At 41.4% G+C, this 15,559-nt stretch overlaps 1 protein-coding gene across 1 annotated transcript in view; it reads left to right on the plus strand.

Annotated features, from left to right (window-relative positions):
* Positions 1-646: 646 nt before the first annotated feature.
* The window catches only part of PIEZO2 (piezo type mechanosensitive ion channel component 2), a 292,504-nt gene continuing 277,591 nt past the window's right edge, over positions 647-15,559 (plus strand). Inside the window, exon 1 of the mRNA XM_033069248.1 lies at positions 647-711. Coding sequence (XP_032925139.1) covers positions 648-711 — 64 coding nt within the window. The 5' untranslated portion in view covers position 647. The remainder of the gene's footprint in view (positions 712-15,559) is intronic.

Here is a 15,559-nt window from a genome sequence, read left to right on the forward strand (position 1 = left end):
AAGGGGAGGGGGAAGGTGGGGGGGAGAAGAAGGAGGGGCGGGAAGTGAACAGATTAGAGAAAACCGCTCCCAAATCAAGAAAATAACCTCGTTAACAACAAAAATTTAAACAAAACAAAACAAAACAAAACAAAAAAAAAGTGAAGAAAAAAATTTTGTTAACACCCCTCCCCAAAGCCAACACGAAAAGAAGCGTTAGGGAAGGCGGGCGAAGTTTTGAGCGCAGAATGGGAGCCGGCGCGGTGGCAGGACGGTCCCGGCGGAGGGGCGCGCAGGCAGGGGCGGGGGCGGAGGAGGCCGGGGCGGGGCGGGGAGGGGAGCGGGGCAATTCCCTGGCGCGGCGCGGGCGCTCCGTGGGTGCCGCCGGCTGGGCCCGCGCCGTCGGGCGAGCGGGGGAGGGCGGTGGGGGGAGCCCCGAGGGGGCGGGCGTGTGCGTGCCCCGGGCCGGGGGTGCGGCGCGGCGCTGCTTGCATGGGCTGCTGCCGGGATGCGGCGGGAGGCGTGAGGCGGCGCGGCTGAGGCGAGCAGGGGACGGGCGATGCTCCGCCGCCGCGGCGGCTCCGCTGACGGGCGGCCCTAGGAGCGGCGGTGGCGCGCAGAGAAGGGACGGCTCTCCGGCCGGCCGGCCGCGACCCCCGCCCGCCGCGATGGCCAGCGAGGTGGTGTGCGGGCTCACCTTCCGGCTGCTCCTGCCCGTGTGCTTGACTGCCGGTACGTCCCTCCCTCCTTCCCTCCCTCCCTTCGTGGTTCCCGGGGCTGTGGGACCGCCGTCGCTGCCCGCCGGGGCCGGCGGCTTGGGGGATGCTCCGCTTTCCCTCCTCGTGGCATCTCCCCCTTTCCGCTATTTCTTGCAAGAAACTTTAAACTTCGTAACTCGCCCCTGATTTCTTATATGTTTGTTGTTGTTAATTTTTGTCGCCGTTGGTGTGCGGGGCTCCGCGGCTTTTCGCTCGGAACAGCTGCCGCTGGTTCTCGAGTCCCGCGTCGTCCCGCATCCTCGGGAACAGCGTCTGACAGGAGGATTCAGGGTTTGCCCTCCAGGCGGGCTGGTTCAGCCGCCGTGTTAGGGCTTGGGGGGTACTTCGTGAAGGGAAGAGTGAGCGTCTTTCACAAGGAGCAGTTCTCAGATTTACAGAGGTTTTCGGGAGGTAGTTTTTCCTCATTTTGAGAGAGAGAAATTTCAGTTTATTAAATCGCCTTACTTAGCAGGCGGCCATCCAAGAAACTAATTATTTTTGGATGGAGAACTGCGGTATCCAGCCATGGGTGAATATGTTAATATTAATCCGTGCCCTCCGCACAATTTGGAAAAACCCTGGATAGGTCCCGATTACTCGTTAGGTCGCGGGAGGACGGGGTGGCCTCGAAAGCCGCAGCTCGGGGAATGGGGGCCGGGAATGGCACGGTGCAGAGGGGAAGCCGTCGATGCTCAGTCCCACGTCGCGCATCCTCCGCGGGCGGCGGAGCGGTGCCGGCCCTACCTTGCGGGGCTCCCGGGCTGGTCCCGGGTCGCCGCCAGCCCCTTCCCGGCCGCACGGAGCGGGCGCCGGGAGCTGCCGAGAGCGACTCCCACTCTCCATGCGGCCTCGCCGTCCTTCCAGGACCGGGTTGCCCAGCGGCCCCCGAAACACGCATCCTTCTCAGGGCTTTGCCCTTGACTAATCCCATGGTGGCCCGGCCAGCGCCTCTCTATTTCAGCGTCTTTCCCTCCACCCTGCCCAGGAGCTGCCCCACACTCTGGTTCCAGGTGCCCTCCCCTGCCTCCGACTTTTCCTCTGGGAAGGAGGACGCGGATCCCATCCTCAGCCCCGCATGCGGGACCCAGGGCGCTCCCTGGTGCCTCGCTCCCTGTGCAGCCCTCCTGCTTTCGCGGCCTGGCAGTGAAAATGCACTTTTCCCCCTCGCTTGCCTGAGGCCGTGCGGTGGGTGCTGTTAGCACGGTACATTGTATGAGGGATGAGATGGAGACAGCTTTTCAGACCATCATCGCCAGCATCTTCACCCGCGTTCTGCTCCGTCCAGAGCTGTGGCCTCCCGGCAGGTGCTCAGCCCTAGGCTAGGGTGGCCACCACTGGTGCTGGGAAGGGCACATTTCCACTGGTCCATGGCAGCAGATGAGGGGCTTTAAGGCTGTCCCTGTGAAACCAGGTGTCTGTGCCGTGGTGGCTGGTGTGCAAGAATGCTGTGTGTGGAGGAGCTGGGTGGTAATGCATGGGGCAGGTGGTGGGATGCCCTCAAAACCCAGGGGTGGGGATGTTAGGCAAGTCGTGCAATGCCAGTGTTAGTCATAGAGCTAACTCCCTGTTTGGAATCAGTTGGGCTCCACATTTTCTTTAAATTTACAGAAGATCATTGAAGTATGAGGATGAATTTACTGAAAAGACGTGGGGAGAAGAAAGGATTCTAGAAAAGTAATGGTGTTTTAGGTGAATTTTTTTAGTATTACTCTAATAATACAGTATCTTACTGTGCTATTAAAATAGGAGGGGGTATTGTTCTGTCAGGTGCTCAGTCTGTCTCTTGTCAGACTCTTTGTATGAAAACAAGTTCAGATAAAATGGATTTGCTGTCCTTACTCCCGATATTTAGTAATGCAGAAGTACTTTCGCATTGCAGTAATACCTCCACAGATGAGAACTGATGTTGTCATGGATTGCTTATGCTCATAAATCTTACTCAAATCGAAATATAAAACCTGAAAGAGGTATACTTCCCGTCTTGAGTATGAAAAAGAAATCCCACTGCGGAACTTCTGGGTTTGGACGTAGCAATCTTGTTTGGTTGGATTTGAGAGAGGAATTGGTAAATAGATGAACAGCTTTTCTCTAACCTTTGTTTAGTGTAGCTGTTATTCCCCCCCCACAACCCTTTACAAGCTCTTAGCAGAGCCCTCACTAGGGTAAAACATAGTCCAGCTTGCTTCACTCTTGCAACTTGCCTTGCATCTGCACCTGAGTTATCCCTGAGCCCTCCCTGAGCCAGCACTCTTTCCCTTTCCAAAGCATCAAGGAAGTGTTTCATGGGCTTCTGGAAAAGGCTTTTTAGAGTGCTGTTTTTTTGTATGACTTACGGTGAGGTTACATCCGCAGCTGAAAAGCTGCCACAAGGACTCACTGTGAGACTGATGCTCTTGTGTCTCCTGCCCCTGTCTGGGCAGTGAATGTGTCTGGCACTGCCAAAAGGGTGGAAATACAGAGTGGTTCTTTTGGTTCAGAATTCATTGTGTGTGATTTTTAAAATGCTCAGTTACTACGGTTTCTTATCATGCTATAATTTGTTCTTTTGTTTCTAAGACTAGAAGGTAATGAGGCTGGAGAGCCCTGACCGGGTGGAGAGCAATGGCAGCTGTGGCAAACTCATTAAAAATAACACATCTGCTGAGCTGAAAATGGATTCCTTATATACTGTTAAAATGGTTAATGCTTTAAGTCTTAATACCTTAAATGCCTAAAGTTTACATACTTTTACAAGAAATACTAATGCTACTTTGCATTTATGAAAAAATTTCAATTTACTGGGATGAAGTACTTTCCAAGCACTGATCATGTATCAGTAACTGAGAAAACACAATTACTTGTAAGAATTTTTCGGATCAGATCTGTAGCACTGAAGAGTCTAACCTTGTGCAGGTAAGCCTAGATGTTTCCATTTAAAGCTTAAGAATGATGCATCCTGAGCGTCTGATGAAGACAGGAAATTCAACGTGTACAATATGAAAGGCTTTGGAAATTGAAAAGCTGATTGTAGGCTTATGACTTTCAAGGCTGATCCTCTCATGTTGTTTTCATGATAAAAATCTTACATTCAGTCCAGTGTGATCCTGGAGTTTGAAAGTAACTTGGAGTAATGTGAAACTTACTGAAATAAAGTAGTGTGTTCTGTAATAAGACTGAGAGAGTTGGGCACTTTATTGGATGTTTTTAAAGTGTGATTATTACAATGTGATATTTTTTCTGTACTCTAGTGGTACAATGCTGAAAAAACAAATAACAAATAGAGGAGAGGGAGCTTTTGGCACTGGTGGTGGAAAGCGGGCTCTTTGTATTTTGTCTTTTAAAGCTTGAGCCTCGGTGTGAACATCTTTTTGTTAGCCATATATACTTGAAAAATGCAAAAATTCATGTGGGAGTAAGGCATCAGAGCAATCTTTTGGTAATTGCTTTCTTTGGTTTACAGAGACTTGAACCACAAAGCTGGCTTACTTGATAACAGTTTTTAATTATACTGCTTCCAATTGTTTTAGTTCACACACAATTCATTAGTTTTCTCTTAAGCAAAATATGGTTATTCTCAAATGGGGTGCTGGAGAAAGAAACACTTAGGACCTTTTTCCAGAGAATGGTTTTTTTCTGGTTTTGACTGAGGCTGTTGGATTGTGTTATCAGCAAATGGGCTTCAGTGAGATAATTGCCTGGGCCAAGTGCCTCCCAGAAGTTACGCTTGCTTTCTGAACTCTTGAATTTTGACCCAAATGAACTAAGAATTGTAGAAGCTTCTAGGAAGTTTGGGGTTTTCTGAGGGGTTGAGTGCAGGTATCAGTGTTTTGTAAGTAGTCAGTGGCAGGTAAAAAGAAAATTCTACATTACTTTTTTTCTGGCAGAGTTCAGATATTATTTGGAAATTTTTATTACTTTCTTTGAACCAAATACTTAAACTCCTGGTAAGTAGCAGGAATTCTTTTTCTTCACTGTCTTTCTTTTATTTCTCCTTTCAGCAATCAGTACAGAATGATACTGAATTAATCAGAAATAGCATCTCTTCAGGATATGAACACTGTGTTACAGAGAATATTTCTTAAATCATTGCAGTATTTTCAAATTTACATATACCTGCTGAAAGAGTCTCAGAGGGAGTGAGGTCTGTGTTCTGTCTTGGAAGGAAAAGGTAGAGGCCAGGATGCTTGGGTGATTTTTTAATCCCCAAATTAACAAATATTGATGAAAATTTTGAAGGGGAAATACCTGAATTACTACCTTATCAGGTACTAAAATGCTTCTTAAATTACACATTTGAAGTGTATTTCAGAATCCATTACCTCCTTATGTGTTTTGCTGCTTTGAATTATTGCTACTTACATTTCCTATAGAGAGAATAAATTGCACAACTGTAATACTAAGGCAAGCCTGTGGAGGCAGTGAATCACGCTGTGCTTGGATTATTATTTATTTTGTGCTTTTCATTGAGTTCACTGGAGGTGACTGTTCAAGAAATGATCATAGAATATGACATTTTATTGCAGTTTTCAGGTGACTGAATGATTTTTATGTGCCTGTTTCTGCAGGTGATGTCATGGTGATGACATGGCAAGCTGTGATGCAGGACTGCTCATACTAGAGGGCAGCTTTGTAGTGGCATTGCATGTGACAATGCATACATACATATCAAAAAGCTTTGATATATTTTTAAGGTTGAAATAAATATCCTGTAGAAGGATTATGCTCTAAAATTGGTCAGTTACTAAAAAGAAGGCAGAGATCAGACCGGTGGGGTTTTTTTGTTGTAATGGTGACATTGGGGAATATTTATTATGATGTACCAAAAGAATGATAGGGACCAACATGATAACGTTCACATAGACTTCCCATTACATTCTAAAACTCTGCTGTTGTCCCAGAACACTCATAAAAGAATTCGTCACAGCAACAAAAAGTGTAGGAACCATTAGCGGGTAGCATGCTGAAAAAAAAGGTTAACTTGGAAATCAGTTTGACCTAGAGATCCTAAACCAGCTAAAATGGAAGCTTTTCTTCCCCATTGAAATGATTTAAATTATTTTACCTGGCTTCTTTGGTTACAGGAAGTTTTGCCTTGTTTGATGGGAGCAGGTGAAAGGCATCAAGTGGGAGCAGTATATAGACAGCCTTGCAGGAGCAACATTTTCCAGGCTTGTAGGCACAGGGTTAGATGTTCTTGTGCCCACGATGTCATTGCAATCTCTGTGGCTTCCACCTAGAGTCAATTATGCTCCAGAGGAAAGAGTTTTTGGGAGAGTGGGGAGGCAGCAGTCTGCTGCAGGTACAGTGCTCCCTCTCTCTTGTGTAACAGCCATCTCTGCTTGACTGCCTCTGCTTCTTCCCTAGTGCTCAGGCTGGAGAACCACTTAAATATTAATCCCATTAAAAAATGAATAAAACTTCTCTCCATAAGTTCTTCCTTCTCTACTTATTTATCCTAACCGTTCTGTTAAGTGGTTTGAATCCACTGAATTACTAAGATGAGCTAAAACCAGAACCTGTAAGTTTGCAAGGGTTAAGGCTTACCTGGTGGGTAACCTGTTCCACAGATAGTGTTGAATGTGGAACATGAGAATGCAAATCAATGGGACACAGCTGACAGGTGAGTTACTTGAAGAAAGTGTCCAGTTTGCCTGGTGACTATCAGAACTGGAAAGCATTTGAATCCTTTATTTGTTGTGCTGGAGCTCATGTAGATCTTGTTATGCGTGAAATTCCCTGTCTTCTAAATTGCAGGTAAACACTAAACCTTATTTTGTTTGTTTTTAAAAATCAGAACAGTTAAAGCAAAAATGAAATGACAGACCTGTGTGTATTTGGTTGTGTATTTAGTGATAACTCATTTTTTGGTGGATGTTTATGATGGAGACCGGGGAAGAGAATGATACTATTATTGCACCTGTACATGTATAGCTATGGTGCTTTTTGGTTTCAGATATTTGCTAGAACTCCAAAACTGCAGGAAACAATAACTGATACACAATAGGCAGGGGGACAGTTCAACAGTTTAACCACTTAAGCACTAAAATAATTTTGTGTTGCATTTTTACCAACACGTTTGTTGGAGTAGCAGGGTTGCAAATGCTCCAAAAGCTGAACAATTGCAGAGTGGCTGGTGTTGCTAAAAGACGTCTTGGAAGGAAGTCTGTCATCCAAAGGATCGTATCTGAAAGGGGCACCAAATTATGTTCTCCTCCAGAACAGTAAAATCTTTTCTACAGATGTGTAAACCTGCTGCGTGTTTACACTCTGCATTTTCTTGTCTTTGTGTCTTTTCACTTGGAAATGATAGCTGTTGTGAAGCTGTGGTGTCTTTTTTTGTGGATAATGTTTTACTTGAGGAACATAATTTAGTACTTTCAAGTGTTAAGACTGTAGCACTCTGAAAAAACAGACTATTTCTACTAGTTTATATTGTGAAGAATGAAGTTAGCATGTTCTAATTAGTGAAAAAGTCTGTTGTCAGTAGACTGTGCTAGCCTTTCTAACATCTTTAGGCAGTTTGAAATATACTTTAAGCATGATTTACTAGTAAGAGGCTGTATAATTTTTTTTCTGTACTGCAGTAGATTGATCAATATTTGTAACTAAATCAATCCAGATTTGTTTTCTAGGGCAAAAGTTTTCTGTAGCATTACTTTAGTGGTGATCACAGATCTTCATTCTTCATGTCATCTTGAAAGGTCACTGAAGCTGAACCACTTAGAAGCTGGTAGTGTGTAGATAAGAAGTTTTCAGAGAAAGTGCAGTTTTTGCTGCCAGGAATATGAGGGAGGGAGCCTTCTCATTCTTTTACTGAAAGAAACTGGTATACTGGGAGGATTTTTTGTCAGATAAATCAGCTGTTTTGGTGTGTTTGTTAGAAGTATATCCCTTGATGCATTATATTCAGGATGTGGTTGTATTAATGCACTTCTCTTTTCCTGAGGGTGTTACCTGTGTATTTCCTATATTAAGTAGGCAGTTGTAAAACCTGAATGTCATATTAAGGTTGCTATTCTGTATTTAAATTTCTTTTATATTATTAAATCTGAGCTGCAGTGTTACCTTTGATAATATCCTGTGGCAATGAATTCCATGGGTGAATTCCACCATGAATATAAAGGAGTACTTTTTAATTCATTTTGAGTTTGTTGCCTTAGTAAATAATTCTTTGGATGGGAGAAAGTATGTATAATCACTTAAATCAACAACAGCACAGAGTTCTATTTACTCTAACACTTTAGAATAACATTTGCAAGCATAAAATCAGCCATTAAGATTAACTGTAGAAATTAACAGCTCTGAGTTTCATATCAGTTGTCCAGTTCTGAAGAGAAAGGGATGAAGATTATGTAAATCTGCCTTCCCCATGAAAAAAGGAGTTTCAGGACAGGATACCTTTACAACTTATAAAGGCAGCACAGTGTAGCTCTTCAGAGTTCATTTCAGTAGCCTTAAATTTGGAAGGTGTTTCATAAAGGAAGTAAAACTTGAAGTGACTGTGTGTTTGTGAGTGATACACTAATCACTCCCTTTTGGGCAAAATATTCTATAGCCTGGGATTCCAGACATTACATACTCTCTCTACTGTTTCCAAGCCACTAATTTGTTAATATATCTGACAGAACCATAAGTTAAAACTGAAATACCAGTGGGTATTCGAGTGGGGATCGGTTCTGCCCCTTGATCAGAAGTTGCATAGGTGACCTGAAATGATTTCCTGAACAGTTAAGGGAGTGTATTCTGGACTGCTGTTGTGCTGAAGCATGCCAAACACTATGTGGTTAGAGATGCTAAACAAGAACAAGTGCTGCTAGTTGTGCTAATGCCACTCAATAAACTGTATGCTGTTTGGTTTTGTTTTGTTAAAAGATGTGCTCTTAAAGAAATTAGCTCCTAGGTATTTTGAGGAGCACTAAACTTATTTTGCTAGCAGACATGTATTCCAGATTGCATGTATATGTTAACTTTAGCTTGTTTTAAATGCAGATTGAGGTCACAAAGGCTCAGAAAGGAATGATCAGTGAAACTTGCCTGGTAGCCAGTGTAAGCCCTCCACTTTTGCAATTTGGCAGTAGGCCTTTATCCAAATTGATAAATCTCCAGCTGTAAAAGGTGATGTTGATTACAGCATTATGCATCTCTGATGTTGATTTTTCAAGGAAATCTAGTGAGCAAGTACTATGACACACACTCTGTATTTCACTTTATTACATTCTCATATATTGGGAAATGTCTGGAACATGCAAAATGGTTACATAGAGGCTAGGTCTATGTTGAGCTTTTCTTTCCTAGTTATATTTGTGGCTTTCCACAACATCTTTCAGAATTGCAGTTTCCTAGTCCCTGAGAATAGATTAATTCATAAGCCAAAGGAAAGTGACGGAAATTTGCCTTCACAAATCCTGATGTATGTAGAAAACTTTTACAACCATAAATAAATATTCGATCATATGTTTTCTGAATACTAAATAATAAAATTGTTTTCTTCAGGGTGTAGTGCTTTTGGCCAAATAAATTCTCTCGTGATAACTATACCCTCAGCTAGAAAAGCTGCATAGTCATTTTGATTCTTCTCCTTCCTCCTCCTCCTCCTTCTTTCTTGTCTAGACATTTAACATGTCAAATAACTGTAATCTGGACAACAAATATCTGTGAAGCATGATCCAAATCTCTTGTTTGTTAGCTAAATGTGGGGCATGTGTATTTGCAGTATAGTGCTATGTAAACAAAAACCACAACTTCCAGAGCTTATTTTCGCAAAACTGAAAGGAAGTCAATAACCAGCTTTTAAAAAATTTGCTTTATTTAAAGTGTCTTTGCTATGTTCTTTAAAACAAAGCATCTAGTAAAGATAATCAAGTTTATGACTTTCTTCCGTCGCTTCAGAGCATAACAAACCAGTGTGACACTGTGTCTATTTGTGAAAATGTTCCAACTGGAATCTCTATAGTTCATGATTTTCACTACACTTCTTCTTATAAACCTGTATATAGACTTTGTTGTCACATGTTCTCTAACCTTGTAGTGTTTAATTTGTTAGCCATTTGCTTTTATTGAACTGAGTGAATGATCTCCATCATGATGCTGTTGGTGTACATAAACATGGCCTGTTTCTTGCAGCTTTTCATTGCCATCTGAATGTGAAGCTTCACAGTTGCTTGAAGATCCTGACAAATATTTTTCTTGTTAATTTGCTGAAAGCATAAGTAAACATACTCACTTTATGTGTGTTTAAAAGAAAAATCTTCCCAATTTATTGTACCATAGTGATTTTAGGCATAAATTGCTTATTTCACATAACTTTGTGAGGTAGGCCACTGTCAACTTTTGGCAGCCTCAGTAAGCCTCTCCTGATGCCTACATTTTTATCATAGCATGTAGACAGACTGAGGGGTACAAGACAATCCCATCGTGCTGTTTGGAGGGAAGAAAATCAGGGTTGACCTAATAATTTAAGTTCGCCCTTCCCTTTAGAGAAGTCCATGTTAAAACAGAGAAAAGAGGTAATACACAAATCTTGTTTCCTACAACTTGGCTGCTGGGTGAGCCATACTGGCAATAGCAAGGAAATGGCAGAAGGTCCCAAGTGGTCATTAGTAGAGGATGAAGCAGTTGGAGTTGCTAGAATTGCAGAAGAATATCAGGCTATTTCCTGCCTGTATTTACTGTTACTGTATTTGGGGGAGTTCCATTTGTTTCCTGTTGCTTTTGGAATGGAATAGCAGTAAGATTGTTCCAATTCTACACAATATTGCAAACTGGAAGGAGCAAGAAGGTCTTATTATCAGAGTATCCTGCTTGCATAATTAATGAGTGTTAGTTGTTGTTTAAATACTCAGAAATGAGAATATAGCAGTTGTTTTAAAACAGACAACAACATAAAGAATGAGCTGGCCAAGTCACTGGAGTGAGCCTCTGTTTTGAGGAGAAAGAATAATGTTCTCCTGTGGGGCGAGTAATTCCATAGTTGTTTGGTTTGGGTTTCTCATGCATTCTTTTGAAGCATTTGAGATTGGCCACACCCTTGCCAACCCCTCCCACAGGTTTTTGGGGTGATTACAGGATGGGCATTGGTCAGTCTTTCTATTTTCCTCCTCACAGCATCCCAGGCTGGGGGGCACCCTGGGAGATCTCTCCAATCTCCAGCTCAATACAACTCTGAATTTAACTGTGATTGCTCAGGGCTTTTTCCTACTGGGTGTTGAAAATCTCTGAGAATGTAGGTCTACAGCCTCTTCCAGTGCTTATTTAATCTCACAATCATTGGGATTTCATTTCATTTATTTCCCTTTGTCTCTTATATTCCCCCAACTTCTGTTTTTAGCCATTGTGTCTCAGTAGGCAACTTTGTAAAGAGCCTGGCGCTGTCTTTTCTATAACCTCCACTTAGGTCATGAGCCTGCTGTGAAGTGACCACAAAACTGCCTTGTCTTGGAGCCTGGGTCCCTCAGCCTCTGCTGTCTTTGGGACCCTCCCCTGGATTTTTTGAAGTTTCTTAACATATTTTTTTCCTGGGGGGGCAGGTGCAAAATTGCATGTGCTTTAATGATAGCTGAAGAAAGAGAGTAATCCCTTCCCTTGGCTATTCTGCGCTTGATACAGCCCAGGGGTTTACGCTGAATGTCCCAAGGGACACTGGATTGGGAACTTTTTGACTGTGTTTGAGGGTGACAAACGGAAAGTAGATATTTACCATTTTTATTGTTCCTTAAAAGAGAAAAACCAAACAACTAAAATCAACCCTGAACTTTCAAACTCTGATCAAAGGCTTGCAAGTAAAAGTAATTTGATGTTTGGATATTATATCTGAACAGTCAGCACTGCTATCCAGTCAGAACTTGTATGAATTTTTCTTCCTCATTTTTCAATTTTAAGGACCTAAGTCCTTAATTAAGAACTTAATTAAGTCTTTGCGGTAAATCCTAAAATCTCTTTCCTCACATGAAAGTAGATTCCTCAGTATATTAATATTCTAGTTGTGGCTTTTGAGTTTTGAATTTTGATCCTAAACTGTGTAGCAGCAGATCTTGGAAGTCCTGCTGGGAGGAGTTGTTTCTTCGTCTTTGTGTAAACTCACTGGTACCTCAAATCTCATGAGACTGCAGATTTCCATTCTTGGTTTTAAAAGAAATAATTACAGCCTGTATCTGTAGGGCATGTTTGATTTGCTGTGTTTGGGTACATACAAAATGCACCCAAAAGCTCAGAAAAGTTGAATTTGCATTTCTCATCTGAAAGTGCTGATTATTAATGAATGTTATTTGGTAACATTGGCACTGTCATCAGTCACTGACTTGCCATGAGTGGAATGATGAATTAATACAAGACCTACAAAGTTTATTCCCAACTTCAAGAACTGTCCAAAGCTGGCGGTTCTAAGGAGCTAACTAGCCAGTAAATTATTAACATTATTTTCCCAGCAATCATGTTCACATACTTGAATATTTTTAATTAGTCAGTATTTCTTGTTATTCTGCATATCTTTGACAGCTAATTTGTTTTAAAACCACAGGAAAAAATCAGCTCTGCCTGTTTCATTATTGCATTCTTTCTTCCTGCATGACCTCTACCTCATGTAGAACTGACAAATTACTTTTAGCAGTAGTTATTTTACTGTTGGGTTGCAATTTTGAAACAAGTATTTGAAAAACTGGCTTGTGTTTTGGTCATATGAAACACTTTGTGCTAGTCATTCAAAGAATTTGTTGTGCTGGGTTCTATAAATCCAGCAGAAGGGATTGTTTTTATTTTTTCCCCCTGAAAACTGCAAGATTTATAATTTCTTTCTTTGACTATAGTGTTCAGTTAACTGTGCTGTTTTTAGAGGGTCAGCCCACTGTATATTGGAAATTCCCTTCCATAGCGTCTTTCATTCTACAAGAAGCATGGGAGGAGTTACAGTTTAACATATGAAAAGTTAAACTGTTTGTGACATGTAGCATTTGATAAAAGGCAAGTTATTGATGCCAAAAGTTGCATGCAACCACTGTTTCCTTCTCTTGTTCTGCACAGGTGTGCCCTTGGGTGCCAGATGATTAAAACATGGAAAGCAATAATTTGTGTAATTATAGCTGCCCGGATGACTTTTCTGGGGGTTCTTTATGTTGTAGTTGTGGGAAATATACTCAAGCCTGCCTGTAGCTTTTGCATAGTCTTCTTTCAAATTTGCATTTTTCACTGTCTGTATGTGTTTCCCTTTCCTCTTTTTGAAAGATTAGCACCACTCCTCATGCAGCACCGCAAATAAAATATGTACTATGTCTGTTGCTCAAACTGTCTTCAAGACGTGTTTTATAGTGAGATCATCTTCTTTTCTAAATATAAGACATTGAAAAAGTAAATTTATATCTGCAGGGAAATATCAAAGTAGTGTGTATTTTTAAAAATGTTTTAAAGATGCTGGTCATTTCAGCTTTAGAGTTTCATAAAGATTGTTGTGTAACCAAAATGTTCACATATTTCTGACATTCTAGCAAGGAGTAGGTGCACCTCTCCTAGTATGTGAAAAATGAAAAAAAAAAAAACAAACTAGGGAAGATGGGCCTGGCTCTCAGAATTGTCAAACTCCATGTAATTTCCTGAATCCTGCTTGCTTGGAGGTACCTATCCTTTTTTACAAATCAGACTCAGCAAGTCTCCTGTTTGCATCCCATGTCTGTGCACAAGGAATGAATCAAATGTTCCAAAGGTGGGGAGGATGAGCATGCTACAGAATAGCATTTTTAAAATTTGTATTACTATTAAAGGTAACAAGGTAAGTCAAGTCAACATACACTATTTGTTTTTTCTTGAGGTAGTGAATATTAAATGGGCTCAGGTAATAAATGTATTAGTAACATTTTTTATAATAATTGATACAGTCGTATTTTTTGACATGTTGATGTTGACAGCTAGGATTTGTTTCTTACTTGATTTTATGTTTCAGGTCAGCCAATTCTTTCATGCAGGATGCAAATATATAGTTTTTAATTTTTTTTTTTTTAAGCACCGTAATGATTCCCAAGGCAACTGTCCAAGAACAAGTGCTGCCAGTGCCAGAAGGTTATTTGGAAATGCCAGTGTCTGAATTCCATGAATTAGGCTACATATAACACACCATCTTCACAAATCAGAGGAAGGTGTAGTACCAAATTAAAAAGAAACTGCTGTTGTAGATTCAGGTGACTAATAATCAGCTTGTCATTCTCCCCAATACTGAGGTATGTTTGTATCTAATTAGATTGTTCCTTACACTTAAAATAAGAAATAATCTGAGGTTCAACCTCAAAGTCAGCAGAAGCCATCTGGTTAGTATAAGACCACAAATGATTTCAGTAAATTAATGATGTCGTGGGTGCGCACAAACAGTGGAGAAGGAGACATTAAAAAAGTTTTGGCACAAGAGAAGGAGAATGTCTTTCCTGAAGTGGTTAATCAAAACTGTAGGTGAAGATACTATCGGTGACATTTACAGAGCTGTTGTTTGCACAGTAAAGTTACTTGTTTCATGCTGATTTTTATCAAAATCCTGGCAGAAAACATTGAGTTTCAAAGGCTCCTGCCACAAGCAGTAACATAATTGTTTCTTCTCATGAACATGGAAAAAAGATTCCTAAGACTGTCAAAGTAGCCTTTGCTGTTAGTTTTTTTTCTTACTTTTTTATTTTTCTTTCTTTCTTTTTTTTTTTTAATTGCTGCTGTCTGAAAACCAGATTCACATCCCTCATGGATGTTGAGTGTTCTGAGAGAAAAACCACAAACAAATTGCCTCCAGCATTTAATATTGTCCTTGGCACTTTTCTTGCAAAAAGAAGCTATGCATATATTTCGTGGCAGTTCACCCTGGCTCCCTGTCAGTTTTATGCTTCGAAATAATTAAGTTCATTATCTATTTAGATTCCTTCTAAGAGGTCACCTAACAAGGTAGAGCTGATATAGGTTGGAATAGGCTTTTATAAATCCAGCTGTTGACCTGGCACTGCCACCACTAAACCATGTCCCTGAGCACCACATCTATATGTCTTTAAAATACCCCCAGGGATGGTGACTTTACCACTGGACAACCCTTTCACTGAAGAAATTCTTCCCAACATCCAAGCTAAACCTTCCCCTGTGTGACTTGAGACCATTTCCTATGGCCCTGTCACTTGTTATCTGGGAAGAGAGGCTGATGCCCATTTTGCCACAATGCTCTTTGAGGTAGGTGTGTTGTGGCAAGGTCTCCTCAGTATCCTTTACTCCAGGCTGAGCAACCCCAGCTCCCTCAGCTGCAACATGTGCTTCAGACCCTTCACTAGCCCCACTGCCCTTCTCTGGACATGCTCCAGCAGCTCAATGTCCTTCTTGTAGTGAGGGGCCCAAAACTGAGCACAGGATTCAAGGCATGACCTCACCAGTGCTGAATACAGGGGGATAATCGCTCCCCTGGTCCTGCTGGCCTCACTATTTTTGACACAAATGACCTTGTAGTATTTGAATCTTTGTACCTTGCATTGATTTCTTGTGAGTTTTGAGTGGTCAGCATCCCACAGTAATCATCTGTCTTCTTATTTTGGGAATAATGTTAGTCAAATATAGAATGGATAGTGCTACATGAAATATCTTTAAAAACAATTATAGCAAAGATGCAATATATTGTTTTCTTTCAGTCAGAATTGCTGAAAGTGGTAATGTTAAACAATTATATCCTAATAATTTAAATGGTGATCCTGTGAGAGAAATCAGAATCCTTTGCCAGTATTTAGCAGGCAGGGAAAAAATAAGACTTAGCTGAAAATACATTTCTTATATATATGATGGAGTTCTGTTAACTTGAAAGCAGTTACTTTTGGTGCACTGAAAAACCTGTAATTGGGGTTGTG

The sequence above is a fragment of the Catharus ustulatus genome, chromosome 1, assembly GCF_009819885.2.
Source record: "Catharus ustulatus isolate bCatUst1 chromosome 1, bCatUst1.pri.v2, whole genome shotgun sequence".
NCBI lineage: Eukaryota > Metazoa > Chordata > Aves > Passeriformes > Turdidae > Catharus > Catharus ustulatus.